The sequence below is a fragment of the Hydra viridissima genome, unplaced genomic scaffold, assembly GCF_058129835.1.
Source record: "Hydra viridissima isolate aposymbiotic clone 2 unplaced genomic scaffold, HvirCarnegie_v1 scaffold_3, whole genome shotgun sequence".
Taxonomy (NCBI): domain Eukaryota; kingdom Metazoa; phylum Cnidaria; class Hydrozoa; order Anthoathecata; family Hydridae; genus Hydra; species Hydra viridissima.
Genome location: NW_028324302.1, coordinates 2,780,625 through 2,803,042, shown reverse-complemented (window position 1 = coordinate 2,803,042; position 22,418 = coordinate 2,780,625). Strand labels below are relative to the sequence as shown.

The following is a 22,418-nucleotide window of genomic DNA, read 5'->3' as shown; positions in this document are numbered from 1 at the left end:
GGTTGTTTTGTTTTTTTTCAAAACTCCCTGACGTGTTGCGATTAAAAACGATTCGTTGCATGTTTTCATCTGACCTTTCATGTAACCATCTTAACTTTTTTGGTTTGCATTTTTTTTATATGTATATAAATGTTTTATTGTGTTTCTTTGATTGTTATCTACAAAACCCGTGAGCTAAGGACAATGAAATGTATAATTATTTGTAAAAAACAATTTTCGGGAATTGGCGGATATTTCAACTCTGATTTTGCAACTCTGTCGATCACATACCCCCCCCCCCCCGACTTCTATTTTTCTCCTAAATTTTTCCTTCAGGAATTTAAATTAACTTTTTTGTTATCGCATCATTAATGAAATTATAAAGACAAAAAAACTTGCAAACAATTCATTGGATAATAGGATATTACATGACTAATGAGCAAAGCATAAGTTTCAGCGTGAAATAAATTGTCAGTAAATTTAGTATTAGCTTTCATCTATAGATCAAAATCTGTCACTTGTAAACGTTAAAAAAAGGCTCAAAAATGAAAATTCATCTCGTAATACGAAAAAAATACTAAATATGAAAATAATAATGACTTCACGAATTATCCACTAAAAACTGGAGAATAAAAAGCTAAATAAGAACGTATTAGTTAAATAATATCACCAAATAAATGCATCAAAGTTTAGTTTGAAATAAAAATACGAATTATAAACATTGAAATATATTAATGCTTCAGAAAAATAAAAAACAAGTTAGCACTATAAAAGTCTTTTTTACGTACAGTTCATAATATTCAAATCCAATATTTAATGTTTTCCACATCTTGCTAACAACAATTTTTTGTCAACGCCTACTTTTTATTAATAGTAGCCGCTGAAACAATTTTTTTCGTTATCTTTATAAATAAACTTCAAGCTATCAGAATTAAGTAATTGGCTTATGTGGGTTTGTTTATCTTTGGAGAAATTTTAATTTCGTTATCTAAATTACATTTACAAATAGATCTTAATCTAAAATGCAACGGAATCGTAATTCTTTAAATGCAGTGCTTTAAAAAATCTCACAAGAATAATCATTTGGCGTAATTAAATTTAAAGCGAGTAAAAACAGAAAATCAACGCTTTTACTTATTGAATTTTAAAAAGTTAGCGGTAGATTAATTAGATAATTTCAAAAGCTTATGACTTACAGCTTGGTGCTTGAATTGAAATCTGTTTCGTAAAGTAACAAAGTTTCGTTACTTAAAATGATTTCAAAAAACGAGAAAAGTTTTCAGCTCGGTTCGTCAAGTCCAGCGTTATGAAAGATGAAGAGAGACTCAGAAATCTTCGTTAGATTATTTTAATGCATTAAACTTCACTTTAGCTGTTCTCTGCGGTCTTCAAAAATATGATCCCGAAAATAATACTTTGCAAAATCTTATTAACTTTAACCAAAGAGGCAATATTGCTTTACGGAGGGAGCAATCACTTAAACTAGTTCACTTTGAACATTAAAGCCAGCATTTAAGATCGAGGAATCGTGGATATATTTTTGGAAATAAAAGTTATATATATATACATATTATAATAAAACAGTTGAATAGGTTAAATCTATAAGAACGTGTGCACATGCACAATCCGCAAGATTTCAATAACATAAGATATTAATTTATAACTTTTTTTTAAGTTTATTCTTTTCTTAAATACATTTTGACACGGTACTTTTTAAACAATAATTAAAATTATATATATATATATATATATATATTAAATAATAATTAGAATTACATATATACGAAGGGTATTCATGTAATATATTGTATAAATACCCTTCGTATGAATATCCGTTCATATGAATATACGTAGCATTCGTTTACAATATTTCCAATATTATATATATATATATATATATATATATATATATATATATATATATATATATATATATATAATATATATATATATATATATATATATATATATATATATATATATATATATATATATATGTAAAAGCATTATTCTTCTGCTTGGTAGAACTACTTTCAGATAATGATCATTTTTTTCTTGTTAATTAGAAATCTTTTTTAACAAAAATGAAAAAAATCAAAAGAACAAATACTTGCAAATTCATAGAGCATAAGCCTTTTGAACAACACATGTATGTGTTAAAGTAACAAGGCATTGTAACGGGGACTCCATCAAATCTTAAATTAAGGAAGTAGTTTAGAGAAGGATCGTATGCAAGAATCGAACTATCAAGTTTGATTCTAGGATTCGGGTTTAGGTTTTTTAAAAGAGGTATTCGATTCAAAGAATAATTAAAATAATTTTTTGTTACATATATTATTACTTTATTATACTATTATTTATACTATAGTTATTTAATATAGCTAAAATACACGCCGCAAGAGCACAATTAGTTTTTAACCATAAGTTTAAAACAATTTGTCGCATTTTCTTAAGATTACCAATGATATTTAAACAAAAAAGCGTTGCAGGTTTCGTTTCCATCTTCATGGTTAATCTTCTGATTAAAAGGAAAAGTTGTCGCTTTAACTTTTACAAACAATCGAGACTTTAAAACTACTTTTTCCTTGAAAGGCCCTCAGCGTAATTTTCAAAGTCAGCTCTTTTTAACGAGCTTTGAATTTCTTCTCTTATTAATTCTCTGTCGCTGCTCTGCTTGTCGCGAAACAGTTCTTGAAACAGCTTAGTAGATAGCTTATTTGTTTGGTCTTTACTGATATTTATTTTCTCCAAGTTACTGATGTTCTCTTGGATGATCTTATTGAATTTTTCGCGAATACTCGTAATGCTCATTCTCTCAAAGTTATGAGTTCTTTCTTCAAGCGGATAAACTGTGCAAAAACAAATTGACATAAGGAGACACAGTGCACTGGCTTTCATTTTCAACTAATACCCGTTAATTTAACAAAATTAACAATAACCATCCAACAAACCATGAGCAAATCAAATGTTCTAGAAAAAGTGATACCGTAGTATTGACAACTTTATTTTCTTTAAAAAAGCAAAAAAAAAAAAAATTGTGATAAAGCACCACAGATTAAGGTGTTATACAGGAATTGCTATGATGTATAATCGATTCTATTGATTAGGGTTTAAACGATCTTCAGACTTTTAAAATAAAAAATAAAGGAACAATACTGACAAGGTAAGAATGAGGCACGGATGTGATATTAAATAATAAAATGTTACATGGAATCAAAAAAAGCTTGAACTAGATTAATATGTATCCTAAAAAGAGCAAATTAATAGTTTAATCAAAATTTTAAAGTGTCAAAGAGTTGCACTTCAGCACGCTGGGCAACCAAAATCATACATAAGGTTGAAATTTTTTAAAATTTATACTGTATCAACAATATAATTTTATAGGCTGCTAAATAATCTTTTTTTGACAAAGGATTAATTTTCATTCTGATTGCCCGCATTTTGACTCCTCTTTCAGGAGATACTTGCCATAAACAGCTAATGATGTCTTGATAAAATTAAATTTTACTTTATGCAACCAGTATTCTGACGAAATGATTAAAAAAAATTCACCATTGATGATTTAAAAAGTTCCTTCGCAAAAAAAAAAAAAAAAAAAAAAAAGTGAATAGAATATCTAAAAGGTCGAGATCAATGTCCTCTACTGATTCTCTCAATAATTCAGATCATGAATAATTCAGATGGATGTCTACGTAAGTTATTTGATACATTAATGATGTTTTATAAAGAAGCCAACCTTTTAAAAAAATACTTAAAACTAACTGCCACATGCCGAAGAGTCATTTAGAATAATTAATTATCCGATTCAAGCTGAATTAGTTGAAGAGTAATTAAAGATAGACATTTTTTTACAGGTCTTTACATAGAAAACTAGTTTAGTGATTTCCGATCAGTTCAAGTTTTTTACATTTACTAAAAAGTGTATGGTACTTTAAGTTTATGCTTTGTTAAAAATTATTATTATAACTTTAAAATTTTATATAGTCTTAAATTTTAGGCCAAAATCCAAGCGTGACACTGCTAAACTTTTTGTTTACGGTGCATAATTTCAGCGAATGGTTTTCTTTGTTTTTTCTTCTTATTTAAAATTTTTGAATCAATCGCAAATATTTGATTGCGTAAATGTAATTCTGTTTCTTTCAAAATAGCTTATACAAAAATCTTAAATGATATTCCTTAAGATTACTAAATGGACTAAAACTGGACGAAATGAGTTTGATAAAAGCCATTCAATAACAAAATGGTTCAAACAGAAATAAAAGCATAGTTTGTTCATAAAATGGATTAAAGCTTTAAGTAATATGAGGTAACCAGGAAGCAATCAGCTTAGTTCGGGGACTGTCTTAACTGTCGTTTACGTAGTTTTTAAAACAGGCGACTAAAAAAATTGTGAAACTGATCCATCCTTCCTTGTTTCTCTTGATCAATGATACTTTTCCCGAAAGTGAAATTTTTTTTTGATTGGGTTTCATCATCGATATTTTACTTAACAATTTTTTTGTTGTAATTCATTTTGTTTATTTTCTTTTTTTTTTCAGTAAAAAACCACAGAATATCTCTCTCTAACGTTTGGTTAGGGTTATAGAACGATTCAAAGTGGAGGGAAAGTGCGATTTTCACAAAAAAATATCAGATTTCAAAATTGTTTTAATAGATCATAGATTTGGTATAAAGTCTCATACATAATTCATCTTTATATAAATAACTCAAGTTTAACTAATATACGTTGACCGACGGAAACTTCAACAGTCTTATGGAGGAAGTGTCTTGTCCCTGACATTGCTTCAAAGGAACGGGAAGTCGTCGTCGTCCTAAAATTAGTTTAAAATAAAAGTCTACGAGCGTTATATGAACTATATATATATATATATATATATATGAACTATATATATGTATATTAATCATTTAAATATGAACAAGGTTTCTATTAAAACTTTGTTATAGATGTTTTTTTTTTATTAAGTTATTAAAAATATTTAATTATCTCTACATATAATAATATGCCTTTTTATCTCTAAAGATAGTAGATTACTGAGAATTTCAAGCACGAAAAGAAACACCATTTTGCATTTAGAATTAGATTACAAAAAATCGTGTTCCGAACGAGTTACTGTTCATCTTTTGTTTATTCTTAGGATCGGAATGTAATTTTCGTTATGTTAACTCTGTTAACTGTAAAGGTTCAACCACATTACATTAATTTTTTTTATTTTTACGATTGCCTTAATCTTTCGATTTAAATAATAAAAGAAATGAACATTATAAGCGTTATTAAAATGGCGAGCTTTTAAAGCTATAGGACTCATTGCTTTTTTCTCTTTAAAATAGTACTTATAAATAGTATAATAAGTTAAAAACACAAGAAATTAAAATAGGCAATATAAAAAAAGACGGGGTGTAAGTTTGTAAACAACACGCAACAAATTCCAACATATTGATGAAAATATTTGATGGAAATCAATAGAATGTTTTGAAGGCTTTGAACTCTCAACGGTATAGAAATTTCCTGTCTAATAAAGATTTACAACCGATGGCGATAAACTCAACGCCACGCTTTAAATTCCTCACTAATATTTATTTTTTGTTATTTTTGTTTTTCCAATTGCTATGGTTCTTAAATAAACTTCGTGTTAACTCTATTTCATACTGATCAACTCGTCGATAAACATGATCACTTTCGATCTACCCAGAAGTCAACTCGATAGTTTCATATAACAAAAGCTAAAGTTTCACATAACGTTTAAAGTTTAAAATAAAAATTTGAAGTTTAAAATGAAACGGAAGATTAAAATAAAGTTGAACATAAAGCTTGAAGTTTCATAAAAAATTGAAGCTTCAATAAGTTTAAAAAAACATTTCTTTTTATGATGTGACAGATAATTGTATAGAAAATTAATAAAGAATTATTTGAGTTGAAAAAATATTGATACCATACTGTTTGATAGGATAAAAGGTTTCCAATATTTTGATAGAGTTCGATGAATTATTTTAAGTATAGAAAGATAATAGAAATCAATAACATTATAATTGGTCCTCTGCTATCAAACTTGGAAAATACAAATGGTGTTTAGATTGGATGTTGCTGGTTCTACTCGTCCTCAATTTTGAAGCCTTTGTTTTATACGACGTTTTGCAGCACCACCGTCACTGAGCATAAAAATCTTTTTTTTAGTGTGCTGATGTACATGCATTCAAACAACATTTACGATTGTGGTCTGAATTTCCCCATTATCCACTACAGGTTTTTCACGCACTGTGATGAATTAAATTTTAAGCCGATATGCTCATCATCAGTCATCAGATTGGAATTTAGTTTCGATAAGGACGTCAAGTTTTTTATTACCATCAATAAAGTAGGTCTTATCAGGGCTTGTGTAAAAGTGTGGAACTTAGCTAGTAACTAAGTACTTTTACCGATTATATTTTCTCCAAATATTTTGTTGAAATGATGTTATTGATTACCAGTCACGGCAATATGATGAAGTCATTTAGCAATATATGATTATAAGCACCTAAAGTGATAATATATCTACATACATACATACATACATACATACATATATATATATATATATATATATATATATATATATATATATATATATATATATATATATATATATATATATATATATATATATATATATATATACAATATCAATATTTTTCTTTTTATAAAAATATTTCAAAAATAAAATTAATTGAAAATATTCACCAAAAAAAAAAAGTGCTTTTAGAATAAGAGGAAATGATGTAGATCATGTAGATCATGGGATCATGTAGATCCTATAGATCATATAGGGAATTAGCACAAATAAAGTAGATTGGTAGATTGTGTATGTGGGACGAAGGGATGGCATTTCAGTTATTTGGTTCATAGTCAGTGTGTGCAAGTACATTGCAGCAATATGTTGTACAACATAACATTTTATGACTAACGTCTTTAAGTGACGTCTTATAGTATGTTACTTCCTGGTTAAGACTGTGGAATTTCTCTAATAGAAATCTTATAAATGGTGTCCTAAGACTTTCTTATGGACAATGCGCGGCTGTTGCACAACCATTGCTACTTTTGCTTATTGGACATTAGAACAGACAGCGAATTACCAATAGTATCATGCCTAAGGGGAGTGAGCTTTGAAAAGCATAATGCTAAGTAGGAACCAATTGTGGGGCTTAATCATTTATTGATGCCTCTATTGCATATAAAATTAGGTCTTGTTTGTTATGACTCTAAAGCTTTTGCTTATTTAAAAATCAATTTCCACAAGTTACATAGACCCAAATTTCCTGTTCACTAGCTTTACTTGTATAAAATATTTAGATATTTTATTTCTTCCCTTCAAGATTTCTGGTTAAAAAATCTTGTTATCTTGTGAATTTGCATTTATTCTTGTTTGCGAAGTACTTGGTTGTATATACAGGATTTCAAAAATTAAGCATTCAACTAAATTCTTAGTAAGTTGTTTATGTAGTCAAATACACAAGAAAGAACAAATGCAGATTCTGTGATATTTAAGAATAAAGATGATGCCTTATCAATAGACGTAGAAAATATATAATCAAACTATACAAAAAGCTACGGAAACAGATTCTGAACTGGAAGAAAGTGATAAGATAGTGATACTAACAAAAAAAAAATCGTTTTCTTTATAAAATGCAACTTGGTTGATGACGAAAATTCTCTTTCAACCAGGTCGTTGAGTTAGCGACAAATGCTTGCAGTGACCTTTGTTTTGAAATATATTTATAGACACGAAATATATTGATATTGTTTGATTGACTGATATTGGAATTATCTTGATATTAATATATTAATACAATCATTTTTCTGGGTTGTTATGACAAATATTTTTTTATTATGCACCATTAATTGATGGTTTTAGCTCCACTTCCTGAGATAGCTCCTTATCGTTTTTGCACCTAGCTGTGTTAAGAGTTTTATTAAAAATTCGCTCATTAGATGATAATCTTGATAACCTAAGATCCAACGAAATAGTTATTTGCTTAATAATTCTCCGGGGGTTGTTCGACGAATTTGGTATGTAGGTTATTTGCTTAGTTGGTTTTTAGGGTTGGTATATGGAAACCATAGTCTCTAAACAAATTTTTAATTGTTTTTTAATTTCTTTCAAATCTGTAATTAAATTCTCGCGAACTATTATTTTTATTTTTCGTTGTAAATAATAAATTTTAGAAATAGGTATATTCTCTTTCGCAAATTTTATAATAAACAAAAGTTTGAAATTACAATAACAATTATTTCTATTATAAGTATTTACGAAAATTACAAAAATTTGAAAAATTTCAAAAAGTTAAACTATGTTGCAAATTTAAAAGTTAAAAAAAAAAAAATTACTTTTTACTATTTTATCGAAAAATACCCTCGCATCAAACGAACATCAAACACACCCGTTGTTACACCTAACCCTTTTTTCGTATTTGCACAGTGGGATAAAATTCACATATTTAGGAAAAATTTAGGAATCTTACCCCACTGCGCAAATACGAAAAAAGGAAAACTTTTTAAGCATTCAATAGATCATTTTCAAATTTTATCAAATAGACTTATTTTCATATTGTTAATCTAGATATTTTTCGTTTGCTAAGCCAACCTGAACTGCCTAGCAATTGTGCATTTTCTATAGTTACGACATGTGAGTACGCTTCATACCTCAGTCACTAATTTATCTTACAGCGTATCTATTAATGATTTTTTTTTTCGGCTAATAATTATCCGAACTATAACGCAACAGTTCTTTAGTAAAATTGTAAAGTTTTGTGATGCTTAATGCCTCACCAAAATTAATAAGCGAGAACAAACACATAATTTAGTTAACATATTGATAGTAAAATACTGATAATAAAACGCTGATAATAAAATATCGATAACAAAATATTGATAAGAAAATATTGATAAGAAAATATTGATGAGAAAATATTGATAAGAAAAAAAAATAATTTAAAGTTTATAATTGTGTTCATGAACTTCAACAAACCAGATAGTTCTTGGAGATTTTTATAAACTCTTTCTGGTAAATTTGCTTTGTTATTGAATATAATTGATCTCCTTAAGGTATCGACAATTGTATGAACACAATATTCCGCATTACCAGTCATAGTTGATCGTTGTACAACTGTAAAATTTACATGATAATTTTGTGAGCTTTAGAAAGCATTTTTATGGGCAGTTTCATCATGTGAACAATTTAAAGTACAGACATCATATTGTTTTCAAAAAGATTGTACGTCATATTGAAACATTACGTCAATTGTATCATCTAGATGACTGATTCACAGCTAATTATCGCCATTACAATTGACTTCCCCATCCAAAAATAATAAAAATTTTTTTTTACTTTATCAAATCTCTCTTAATACAACCAGATTAACATCCAAGATCCTTAATATGATGCAAGAGATTTAAATGTTAAATCTGCAAAATATCAAGTATCAAGAGTTGTGAGCTTTGTTAATTATTTTGATTAATAATGTTTAATTAAGAATCCACGTTGTTAAAATCAGCTAAAGTTGATAAAATGTTGCTAAAGACATGAAATGAGCTCAAGATGATAATTTAAAAAGTCAATAAACACGCCAAATGAATGTTTTTAGCAGGCGTCAAGCGTGCAAACTTTACGGCCAGTTTATCAGCTAGCTAATTTTGTTTTGTCATTTGACATAGTATGTAATGCAACGGTGCATATAATTTTAAATCAAGACTGTTAATTTTAAATCTAAGTATCGTACTATAACTTTACATGACAATTTCATAACGAAATACATAGTGGCCAGAATTCTATTTTAAAATTGGTTGTATTAAAAGAGTTTAACACATCGAAAAGATAAAATACAATCTTCTGAGGTAAATCTACTTTTTGTAAGATAATTTATTGCTTGATCGATAAATTGAAAAGCCTCACTTTTACCCCGAAAATAAATTCAGTAACCTCTATAAGTCCGGAAAATAAATGTAAACCAATGATCACTATATAAAGATTAATAATTATGAATGAAGACTACGAAGATTATGTAGATCCGGATAGCGATATCGAAGTGGAAGATTGTCTGCCAAGGTAGCTTTGTGTATATATATATATATATATATATATATATATATATATATATATATATATATATATATATATATATATATATATATATATATATATATATATATATATATATATATATATATATATATATATATATATATATATATATATATATATATATATTTATTTATTTATTTATTTATTTATGTAAATAAACATAATACAATTCGAAATAGCAGGGATCAAAAGAACAAAGATTTTTAGTGGACTCTCATTACACCTTAAGAATCAATATCCTGATCATCAAACTTAAAACAGAAAAAATAGGAAGATCAAAACCAAATGTAGAAGTGAATTTTAAACAACTAAGAAATACAAATTCAATCATCAACATGCAGTCATAAACATAAAGAACTGATATTTTACAATCATCATTCTGAATTCAATTTTCTTCAAAATTTAACTCTGACTGAAAAGTTTCACAAGTCAATCTTTGACTTATTGGTTCTTAACTTCCAACCATGGTCTATGATGTTAATTTTTTAAGGCAACATGCTATCACTGCTCCAAATTACGAAAGTAAAAGTGAAAAATACTATAGAAGCTTACTGGATCTCACATAATATATAAAAAAAAAATTGTTATCAAGGAAAAGTTACTTCAATTGAAAGCTAATATTGGTCTGTCTCATTGCCTTGTTAGAATTTCATCATGGCTATCTAGAAACAATGGTTCTCTTTATTTTAAAAGGCTGGAACCATGTCAAGTTCTTTACATTTTATTTGTATTTTAATACAAGCTATAGTAGAAAAAGTATTAAAAAAAAAAGAAACAACAGCAACATAATTGGCAATTTGGTCATAATTTCATTTTGTCTTACAATTAATTATGATTTATTTCTAAGTTAGTTGAATGTCTTAATCATTCCGTTTTATCCCTGTTATGAAAAAAAAAAAAAAAAAAAAAACTTTTTCGGATGCCATAAGAAACAAAACGGATTGTAAAGTGTCAAAAACTTTGTTCTCATGTGTTCTATTCTTCTCTTTTCTACAATCAGCTTTACAGACAACAAGAAAATCAAATGAATAGAAAAGAAAGTTTAGATTGAAAAGTAACATTGCTACAAGTTGAAATCTATTTTTTAAATACTGTAATGAATTTTAAATCTGAAGCCAGCAATTGCTTCCAGCTTACTCAAATTCCCTTCTGCGGAAGTTAAATTTTCTAAGATTAAAGTGATTGTGAAAGATGGTTAGTATCTTATGTGTTTTTGAAGAGACAATAAAAGTGTTGTCAGATACTGGATCATGCATTAGTACCTGCATACAAGTTGTCACAATAATAACTAGAGCTTTAGAAACAATCTCCCTTAGTTTTCAGGAATAGAAAATTGGCTAAAAAAAAAAAAGAATGCAACAGAACAGTATTTTCATCAATAAAAAATACATAACTTTGTTCAGTTCCCACTATACTTGATCCAAAAAGCAAATGGTATTTTTTTCAGCCTGATGCTGCTTTGAAAAATACTAAACATATTGTCATGTCCATAGTAGACAATTTTGACTACATGGCAACTGATATTCAAATTCCACTCAGTGATAATAAAAAAAATAAAATCTATTTGTAACCTTGAAAAATAATTTTGAAATCACAATCTCAAACTAAATCAAATGCACATTCAAAAGTAATAAAAGAAGTGTTAATACATACATACATACATACATACATACATACATACATACATACATACATACATACATACATACATACATACATACATACATACATACATACATACATACATACATACATACATACATACATACATACATACATACATACATGTCTCCTTAAATAACATTGTGCATATTGAAAAATTATTTATGACTGTGGACCTTGTTATACCATAAATCATTGTTGGGAATTGAAAGGCAGTAAAGTGAAAAACTAAAAAAATGCTACTTGTATTTACATGTATTTCAATAGATGATGTTTAACAGATTTATTTTAATAAAACCTCGAAAGTTCCTTGAAACAAGTTGATAATAAGTTAGCAATTCATTTGTAAAATCTAATCTTTTTTTTTTATACTTACATATCAAGTGCTGCTAAGTGTTCATTAAAATTCTAATTTGATTTTGAACACTGCAGCCAGGAAAGCCATTTCAAAATGCATGATTATATTTTTTTGAATTAACAGTTCTAAGGTGTTTGGAAAGTGGTGAATATTTGCGTTTCTGTTAGGTTTTTTTTTATCAATTTTAAATTAAAACATTCTGTGTTGGATAAAAGTTAAATGGAAATTAAATTCTTCAATTTCAAAAAAGAGAGGTTTATTAGTAATGTTTTAAAATGTTTTTTATTTTTTATTTCTTAGTTCTGATGATGAAGAAGATTTACTTTTCTTTGTAAAAGATGGCAAAGATGTATTGCGAAGTAGAATTGGTTAAAAATATTTTCTTTATATTCAAAACTTTTTTTTTAATAGTTGCATCATTTTTTAAAATGCGTCTCTTTTATATATTGTTATATAGTTTGTTTTATTTAACAATTTTACTTTAAAATTGTAAAATAAAACACACAATATTTACAATAAAGTTCTATTTTTTTTATTATGCAGACTTAGATGATGGAGAAGTTACACTTAATACAAATGTATCAAAGGAAAATCTTTTATATGACCCAAATATTGACAAAGACAATGAAAACTGGATGAAAAGAAAAAGAACTCATGGTGTTCAAGGTTGTGGTATGTTCTCATACTTCTCATATGTATATATATGATAACTAGAATTTTATGTTTAAAAAAACAACCTACAAGGAATATGAGTTGCCATAACAACCATTACAAACAACATCTTTTTACAATTTACCTGATATCAATTTATGTTGTGAAGTTATGTTATGGATTTTTGTTGCTCAAGAAGTATTTTTTTGCTTTATTTGGCAGATAAAGATAAAGCAAATTCAAATACAAATCAAGGATGTTCAAGTGATGCCATTCTCAGTTGTCCAGCTTGCCTGACAACTGTGTGTGTTGATTGTCAAAGGTACATCATATCTAAATGTTATTTGATTAAAAAAGAGAAATATTTAATGCAAAATCTGTACAACCTCCATCTATCAGTGCGAGCTAGAATAAAAACACAGTTTAATGTAAATTTTTATAAATTTGTGTATTTTTTTAAAGCTGGGTAGAATATTTATTTGCATTACATAAGGTATAAGTGTGATGGTTTTTTTAAAACAAATAGGTCAGTAACAAATTTATTATGGAAGTATTTGATTGTCAAAAAAAAAAGAAAAAAGAAAGAAAAAAAAAGAAGAATTCATTTGACATGTTTTTTGATCTTTATGTTTTTCATGTCAAGTATATTTGAAGACCATTTTGAACTACTTTACACACTCTTTTTTAACCTTCTTTTAAATTTAGGCACGAAATTTACAAGCATCAATTCCGCGCAATGTTTGTCATGAACTGTCGTATCAATCTTGACCAATTTCTTCGCTACGAAAAAAAAAACGTCTCTAAAAAACGTCGAACGAAGTACGGGCCAGGGAAACTTATTCCGTGTGAAAAAAAATCTCTCGAAAATTCATCTGAACCTGTTGATACGACATACCCTTTAACCAGAAACAGTGTTAATATTGATCAAGCATCATCAGACAGTTCGGAGATGTCTAATGAATTTAAGCGAGAAGAGATTTATAATCCAGTGAAATGTGATGTTTGTTCAACAGAGATTGCAGTTTTTGACTCTGACGAAGTGTATCATTTTTTTAACGTGATTGAAAGTATCGCGTGACATCTTATTTCATTTTCACCTAAAAAAGTAACAAATTATTGGTCATTTTTAAAAAGTTAACGTTAAAGATGTCATTTAAGCACTTACTCTCACCTGAAAAGAGTAATCAGGTGAGATAAGATTGATTGGTTGAGATTGTAATATATTGGAGGGAGATTAGGTTGATTGGGTGATTGGTTGACTGAGATTACATTGGTTGGAGGATATTAGGTGAGAACAAGTGCACTTAGTATTTTAATTTTAACAACTTTTTAGTGGTATCCATAGCAACTCTAGTGCTGATTAAAGCATCTAGTATTGGTAACGTTTCTGGTTTTTTGTAAAAGAAAATATTATATATGTTAAATATTAATATTTTACAATTTTTATTTAAAAACAAAATTATTATTTTTCCTGTGAAATCAAGATTTGTGGACTTGTTGCCTTGCTACAGTTAGTGATTCATATCACTAACTCAAAATCCCCGCATTTGATAACTAAGCGCAAGCGTTAAATGTTCCAAAAGAATCTTAAGATGCAACTAGCATTAGTAATGCGCTATTAATTGCGTCATTAAATCGCGTTGTTTTTATTCATTGGAAGAGCGAATTAAAAACGTTTGAATTAAAAAAGTTACAACACGTTTGTTACCAAGGCTGAGACGGGAGAACGCTTTTCCTGCACGATGGTTGCTTGGATCCAAAAACTTAAGTCGGATAAAACGTTCGTCCAACCATACTTTTATTACTAGATACTTTGTTGCTATCTTGTCCAGCGAATTTAACGTTAATTTATCGTTTTTAACGTTTTAAAGCAAAAAAGCCTCTCTTTTTATTGAGAGGCTTTTTTGCGTCTGCTTTGATTGTTATGCTTTTCTGGATGCGTAACTTTTGCTTAACTCTTTGCCTCTAAAGCGCTTTCTGTTGGTACTTCTGGCACGATCTTTCGGCTTTGAAAGCTTGTTCCTCCCCATGAACTGTTCTTTTTTAATATTTAGTTGGTATATCAATTCTGCATTCAACATATTTTTTCTAGCTTTGTGTTTTTCTTTTTTTTTTTTTTTTTTGGTTTAGTTCTAAGTTCTACCTTTTACAGCCTGAAAGTTTTTTTTTTCAATGCTTTTATATTTACAACCTGAGCCAAATTTAAATCTGATAGCTTGACTGTCTGTTTTCTTGTTTTAGCCGTTTACTAATTCGATGAACCGTTTATGATGTTCATTCGGTAATCAACGTTTTCAGAAAGAGCTTCTTTATTGTCAGGCAAACACCTGAAAGCAGCTAACATGCGCGCATCTTTTAGAGTCTCAGAAAGGTTTTGAAGAAGAAAGATTTAGAAGCAGAGAATCTGATATTAAAACACCTGGCACGAGCAGCAGTTTGCGGATTTGTCTTATAGAGATATTCAGAACAGACTTGTTCGTATTAAAGTTGTCTGTCAGTGACGCTGATTCATAAGTTTGATTTGCTGATACTTTCTTTTTAATTAAGTTTTCAATGTCATCTTTGTAAGCTTTTACTTTTTTCCCAACTGCTCAAGTCCTTTTTTCTTCAATTCTTCTTGCAGTTCGGCTTCGTTCATATTAGGTCGTGGTGGAACAAAAATAAGGCTAGCATTTTTCTTTTCAGCCTCGAGCATTTTTTTTATTTTCGTTCTTCAGTAGCTCTAGCGTTGTTAACTTGGCTTCAGCCGAGTTAACAGCGCTGGAGCCCTTTTTTTTAGGCATTTTGTTAACCACTTCAAGTTATCCAACTCGCCGATTCCAGCTTTTAATTTTAGGATTTCTCCATCAATCCCAGTGTCTCTAGGAGGAAACGAAGAACTACATCATTTTTATGGCAACAGCTTCAGCTTTCAGATCATTATCGAGTTGAATTAACATTTATTGTTTGTATATCAATAAATTCTTCTCAAAATTCATCGAAGAGACAAAATAATTTTTTACGCGAATAGAATTTTTCGTTTTTTCTTAACGTATCTGCAAACATTTACGAAAAAGTCGAAGTGCCAAGAAAGCGTTTTATGTTAAACTAAATCTAATTTATTGTTTCTATTGATAAAGTTTAACCGAATTGAAAAAAAATTAAAACCATCCAAGAAAAAAAAAAAGAGCCTTACTTCTTCCTTAAAAATCATCGGCGTAACCACCTTTTTCAGTTTTTGCTCGACTTGCAGAACTACACGGAAGATCAGAAACTGCCTGATCATCGGACGATTGCAGGAGTGGAGAATCTGATTCTGAAAACATCTGTCAAGCATATCAATTTACGGACTCGTCAGTGAGATCATTATTTAAGCGCTAAATCTTAGTCCATAACTGCTTAATACCAGCCCTCATCCGCTTAGTGTCGATGATCAACTGTCAGATTTTGAATCTTGTTTTCAACATTTGGAGTAAGCTTCCTTTGTTGTTGTGCAAAATGTTAGGATGTTCTTATTCACAACTTAATTTTTCTTATTTCTTATTCACATCTTATTTTTCTTTTTTCTTATTCACATCTTATTTTTCTTTTTTCTTATTCACACCTTATTATTTCTTGTTTACTAATTTTAACTCTGATCTTTTTTTAAAAAGGAGATGTTTTTCGAAAATTCGACGTCCTTCGGGTTTCTGTCGAACAGAATTTTACTTTCCATGCGCGTTGTTAAAACCGCAGGTGCAGCATTAACTTTTTTTTTTAAAGTTAAATATACCATTTTTGATGACTTTTTTTTCCAACTTCCGTTTAAGCATCTCGTTTATTGTTAACCATTTCGTTTTACCATCATGCTTTTATGATGTTTGAGAGTATTAAACATAAAAATGAGAAATTAACAAAATATAAAAAGATCAAGATGAGAAATTCAATATTTACGCAATACAAACGCTATTTTTTATTACGTACCTTTTCGTTTTTCTTTTTTTAATAATAATAATGATAATAATAATAATAATAGTAATAATAATAACAATGATAATAATAATAATAATAATAGTAATAATAATAACAATGATAATAATAATAATAGCAATAATAATAATAATAACAATGATAATAATAATAATAGCAATAATAATAATAATAATAATAATAATAATAATAATAATAATAATAATAATAATAATAATAATAATAATAATAATAATAATAATAATGATAATAATAATAATAATAATAATAATAATAATAATAATAATAATAATAGTAATAATAATAATGATAGTAATAATAATAATAATAATAATAATAATAATAATAATAATAATAATAATAATAATAGTAATAATAATAATGATAGTAATAATAATAATAATAATAATATTAATAATAATAATAACAATAATAATAATAATAATAATAATAATAATAATAATAATAATAATAATAATAGTAATAATAACAATAATAAAAATAATAATAATAATAATAATAATAATAATAAGATGAAGAAGGAGAAGAATAAGAACAAGAAGAAGAAGAAAAAGAAATCATCATAATGATGATGATGATTATGATGATTATGATGATGATGATGATGATGATGATGATGATGATGATGATGATGATGATGATGATGATGATGATGATGATGATGATGATGATGATGATGATGATGATGATGATGATGATGATGATGAGTTCATAGCACCTAGTGCATACTACAGCGTCATCTTTGAGGCTGCAGGAATTCATTCAAAACATATTTTAAACGGTTTTTTTGTATTTTTCTTTATACAAAGGTAGAAATTTTTTTGTAACATATATCGAACTGCTACAGAAACATTGTCATATAAATTTTTAAAATGTGAAAAAAATACATCTTTTGCGTTTTGATAGTAAGAAAAAGGGGCAAATAGTAGAACTGAGTGTAGAAACGCGAACAGCCATTACACGAAGGTTATTCAACGCAAAAAAATTGTAAAAAATCCAGCTTCACAGTAACAAGACCCGCCTAACAATATATTTATTAGTGTCAAATACAATATCTTTTTTGGTTTTTAAACGGATTGAAGCAATTTCCATGCATCCTTAGCATTTGTTTCATGTTAGCTGAGTTCCGGATAAATGAGCTGTAGTATTTGCACTCTCAAAGTTGACGGTAATATTTGAAATATTTGTTGTATTATTTATTTTACAATTACAATTTATAATGTCATAACCACTGAGGAACATTTTTATACTAGCCTTGTAAAGGTTATCAAGCCTTTTAATTAGAATTGCGCCAACTAGTGATTAGGAATCCGATGTAACTCTCGCAATACTCTTCTTATATTGTTGATAGAGTTTTAACTGATTTTTGAATCATTTGATGATATACTTTGAATCATTTGAAGCATATCTGCTAAAGAAATAATGCTGTTTCCTAGTATTTCTGTTGGTCATAATTTTACGTTTTACAAGCTGTTGTTAAAAAAGAAGTATATCTTAGCACAAGAAAGATTTTTTTAGGTTTAAGATACCTAAATGTACTTAATCAAGGCCCTAACAAATTGTGGCCATTAATAATGTAAGTATGCCGACAACTGGGCCATGTATTGGGTTCTAATTTATCTCTTTATAATCTTGAAACTAAACTCTTAACAATTGTTCATATTTTATGTTAGAAAATATTTATCAATATTATTTATCAATATTATTATTCATATTTATCAATTTTGTAAAAAATATTTCCCTAGCCGAACTTCCGCCATCAGTGTGCTCTGTAAACGTCTCAACGTAGCAACTTTTTTCACCGATCAACTCGATTCATTTTTTTATTTGAAAATAAAACTAACCAGTATGTCATAAATTAAAAATGATGTGAAAAGCATCTTTCAAAAATTAATAACGAAAACATCGGCGATGGCCGTTGACCTTAAAGACGACTTAAAAGATTCAACATTAAATTTGAAGGTGCGCTTTATAAACGGAGAAGCGTATGCAAAAAAGACGTTTTTTTTTTTTTTTTTTTTTCTGCACATTTCCCAGTTTTGATGACATCTAGAAAAGAATCGCTTCGACCCACATCTCAAGAATTTGCAATAGATGCGGATGAATCGATTTATCAAAAATTAATAGTTTATTTTACTGTTTTCTACTGACTCATCGTTAATTATTAATTCTAATGTTTTGATATTTCAGCGTTATAGAGAATACTTTTAAAGGAAAATAGAAGAAGAAGAAGAAAAAAGACAAACGGGTCAATGTAAAAAAGTTTACAGTGAAAAAGAGTTCCTCAATTTCCAAGATTTTTTCAACTTTGTTTTCTTACGGACGCGTAAAGAATGGGCCAAGTGGAATCCGCGCTTTCGACATTGTTTAAACAAGAAGCGACCATTGAAAAACTCACTGAAGAAACTAAATTTACCAAAGATGAAATACGAGAAATGAACGAAAAGTTCAAAAAAGATTATCCCAAAGGATATTTGACAGAGGATGAATTTATCAAAGTATATTGCGAACAAGCAAAAGTCAGCTCAAATCGAACTTCTGTTAGCGCAAAGCTGGTTGCAAAGCAGATGTTTCAGTCTCTTGATAATAGTAAAGATGGAAAAGTTGGTAGGACTCATCTGTTGTTTCTTTTATTATTATTTTAACCAATATATGAAATATTTAAATCTTCAATTATTACAGGATCTGTACCGAATAAATTAAAAATAGCTAAGGTAATACCAATATTAAAAACCGGAGATTCATTTACACTAAATAACTACAGACCAATCTCAGTTCTACCTGTATTTTCAAAACTTTTGGAGAGAGTAATATACAATAAACTGTATAAATATCTAACAAATAACAAAATCCTAAATGAAAAACAGTTTGGCTTCCAAAAGCAACATTCAACCGAACACGCAATTCTAGATCTTATTAATAATATAAATAACTCCTTTGAAAACAAAAAATACGTCCTTGGAGTCTTTGTTGATTTATCTAAGGCGTTTGACACAGTAGATCACGCTATTTTAATTAGGAAAATGGAAAAATATGGGATAAAAGGTGTTGCACTAAACTGGTTCAAAAATTTTTTACTAGACAGAAAACAATGCGTTATTGCTCATAAAAAAAAAGCTTCAAAATTACTCAAAATAAAATACGGTGTCCCCCAAGGTTCCATTCTTGCACCTCTTTTGTTTTTAATATACATAAACGATCTTCCTAAAGCCTCGAGTAAATTGGATGTCATAATGTTCGCAGACGACACTAATTTATTTTATGCATCCTCATCTATTACAGAACTTTATGAAACTACAAATACTGAACTTGAAAAAATAAACAGTTGGTTAAAATCTAACAAATTATCGCTTAACACAGAAAAAACCAAATACATTCTTTTTCATCCTAACTTTATAAAAATACCTTCCGATTTACCTTCGTTAAATATAGATAATAAAGAAATAGAGAGAACCCGAGCAACTAAATTTCTAGGGATACTTATTGATGAGAACATCTCTTGGAAATCACATATAGATATTTTAAATACTAAAATATCAAAAAACATTGGTATCCTTTACAAAGCAAGTTCTATACTGTCTCCTGATAATTTAAAGTTCTTATACTTCTCGTTCATACAAAGCTACTACATATACGCTAATGTTGCATGGGCGAGTACACATAGATCCAAACTAACCACACTATATCGAAAACAAAAACATGCTGCAAGAATAGTTTTTAATAAGGATAGACTCTCGCATGCTGAGCCACTATTAAAAAATTTGAAAGCATTAAATGTATATCAAATCAATATATTCCAAAATTTGTTATTTATGCTCAAATATAAACTTGGACTTGTTCCTTCTCACTTTTCAAAGAATTTCTTTCAAAATAGCAACAATAGATACCATACCAGAGGAACGGGAAACTTCAAAGTACCTTTCCAAAAAACTACTCTCTCGCGCTTTTCTATTTCGTCCTTGTCTATATAACAAATTAGTATCCAAAAATACCCAACTGGAAAAATCGAATAACTTAAATACTCTGAAAACATTATTAAAAGATCTTATTTTAAACACTAACAACTTTATGAACTTTTATTAAGCCTAAAACATTCAAAACTATATATAAAACTAACTTTGTTCCGAAACCAATATCAACTCTAATAACTCTAAAAACTGTAAATAACTCAAAAACAAACAACAACAACAACAGTAATAAATTATATTATTTATCAACACTAATAAATAAATAAATTTTTATTTATCAACACTATATATTAAAAAACGACTTTATATTACCTATTTAGCAAATCGTGTACCTACTTATATTTATGTGTATTGTAATAAAATTAAAAAAATTAAAAAAAAAAAAAAAAAAAAAAAAAATTTTTTTTTTTTCTTTTTTTTTTTTTTTTTGTTTTGTCTGCATTCTTTGTTTTTTGCATTTTTACTTTCATTCTGTCGAAACTGATGACATAATTTTTTAAATATAAATTTATTTTAAATTGAAGTATCCAAAAATATTAATAACGCAAAGCGGTTTCTTGATGACAAGACCATCGGTCTTCTGCAAGTTTCCCGCGTTCTTTGAAGTAATCTAACACTTTACAGTTTTATTTCATATAATATTTGTTATAACGTAATCTTGTGATTTTTAACTATACTTAAACTGTAAAGATTGTATTATATATTACGAGTTTATAAAGATTAAAGAACAAAAAAATAAAAAATAAAAAAATAAAAAAAAAAATTTTTTTTTTGTAATGCTTTTTGGTCATCAATCAAAATTACTGATATTTTGTTTATTTGGGTACATTTGGGTACATATTACAAAACAAACAAACAAAAAAAAACTTTATCACAAAAACAGTGAGTCGTTAAAAACATCTATTGTTCATATTTGAACAGCAATAAATTATAAGAAAAAAAATGATGTTTCAATCGTTTGTAACTATAAACTTTAGGCTGCATAAATTACACGCTAAATATTTTTAATCAAAACTCAGCAAACGCTTTTCTTTGGTTTAATTTTAGATTTTAAAGAACTCGTTTGCCTTCTGTCGATTTCAACCCACGGCACAATTGAAGAAAAGCTGCGATGGGTTTTCACTGTCTATGACATAAACAACGACGGTAAACTTTCACTGGATGAAATCGGGAGCATCGTGCGAAGCATGCAATCCTTAACTCCAAACGAAAAGCGCCTAAATGATAAGCAAATCAGAGAAATGTTTTCTCGATATGATAAAAACGGCGATGGTACTATTACAGTTGACGAGTTTGTTCATGCCTCCAAATCAACGCCAGCATTCTTGAAATTGATTACAGACCATATACAGACATAAATTGTATAAAATTTCCCATTATGACGTCATTCATTTTTCGAAGAAGTTCGTTCAAAATAAAGTTTTATTTAAAGTGAGTTTTTGTTATTTCATTAGATCTACTTTCATACATAACATAGATGTAGTTTTGAAGTAAATTCTTTGTAAACTAAAAATTTAATTAACTCGTTTTCTAAAGCACATGAATGCTTAGAAGTAGCATTCCGAACTATTTAGGTGAGCTACCTATCAACTTGTTGAATATCAAGCATCTACTGTAATGTAAGACTGAAAAATCAGTTTATTAACAATAATAAAAAAAAAGCAGTAACAGCTTTGCAATCACGATTCTATCGTGTTCAACGTATGTTTAGTTACGACG

The 22,418-nt window shown here is 28.0% G+C and overlaps 2 protein-coding genes across 2 annotated transcripts; both read left to right on the top strand.

Moving 5' to 3' along the window:
- Positions 1 to 9,654: 9,654 nt before the first annotated feature.
- On the top strand, positions 9,655 to 16,698 carry LOC149890596 (E2F-associated phosphoprotein-like). The gene is made up of 6 exons (XM_090082930.1): positions 9,655 to 10,055; positions 12,412 to 12,479; positions 12,655 to 12,783; positions 12,985 to 13,084; positions 13,468 to 14,050; positions 15,004 to 16,698. The coding sequence occupies exons 1-5, from the start codon at positions 9,988 to 9,990 to the stop codon at positions 13,838 to 13,840; spliced, it is 738 nt and encodes a 245-aa protein (XP_089939056.1). The 5' UTR covers positions 9,655 to 9,987; the 3' UTR covers positions 13,841 to 14,050; positions 15,004 to 16,698.
- A 2,209-nt stretch (positions 16,699 to 18,907) lies between these two features.
- Positions 18,908 to 22,134, top strand: LOC145180460 (hippocalcin-like protein 1). The gene is made up of 2 exons (XM_080055356.2): positions 18,908 to 19,338; positions 21,747 to 22,134. Exons 1-2 carry the CDS (start codon positions 19,065 to 19,067, stop codon positions 22,055 to 22,057), a joined length of 585 nt encoding a protein of 194 aa, XP_079911482.2. The 5' UTR covers positions 18,908 to 19,064; the 3' UTR covers positions 22,058 to 22,134.
- The last annotated feature ends 284 nt before the right edge of the window (positions 22,135 to 22,418 follow it).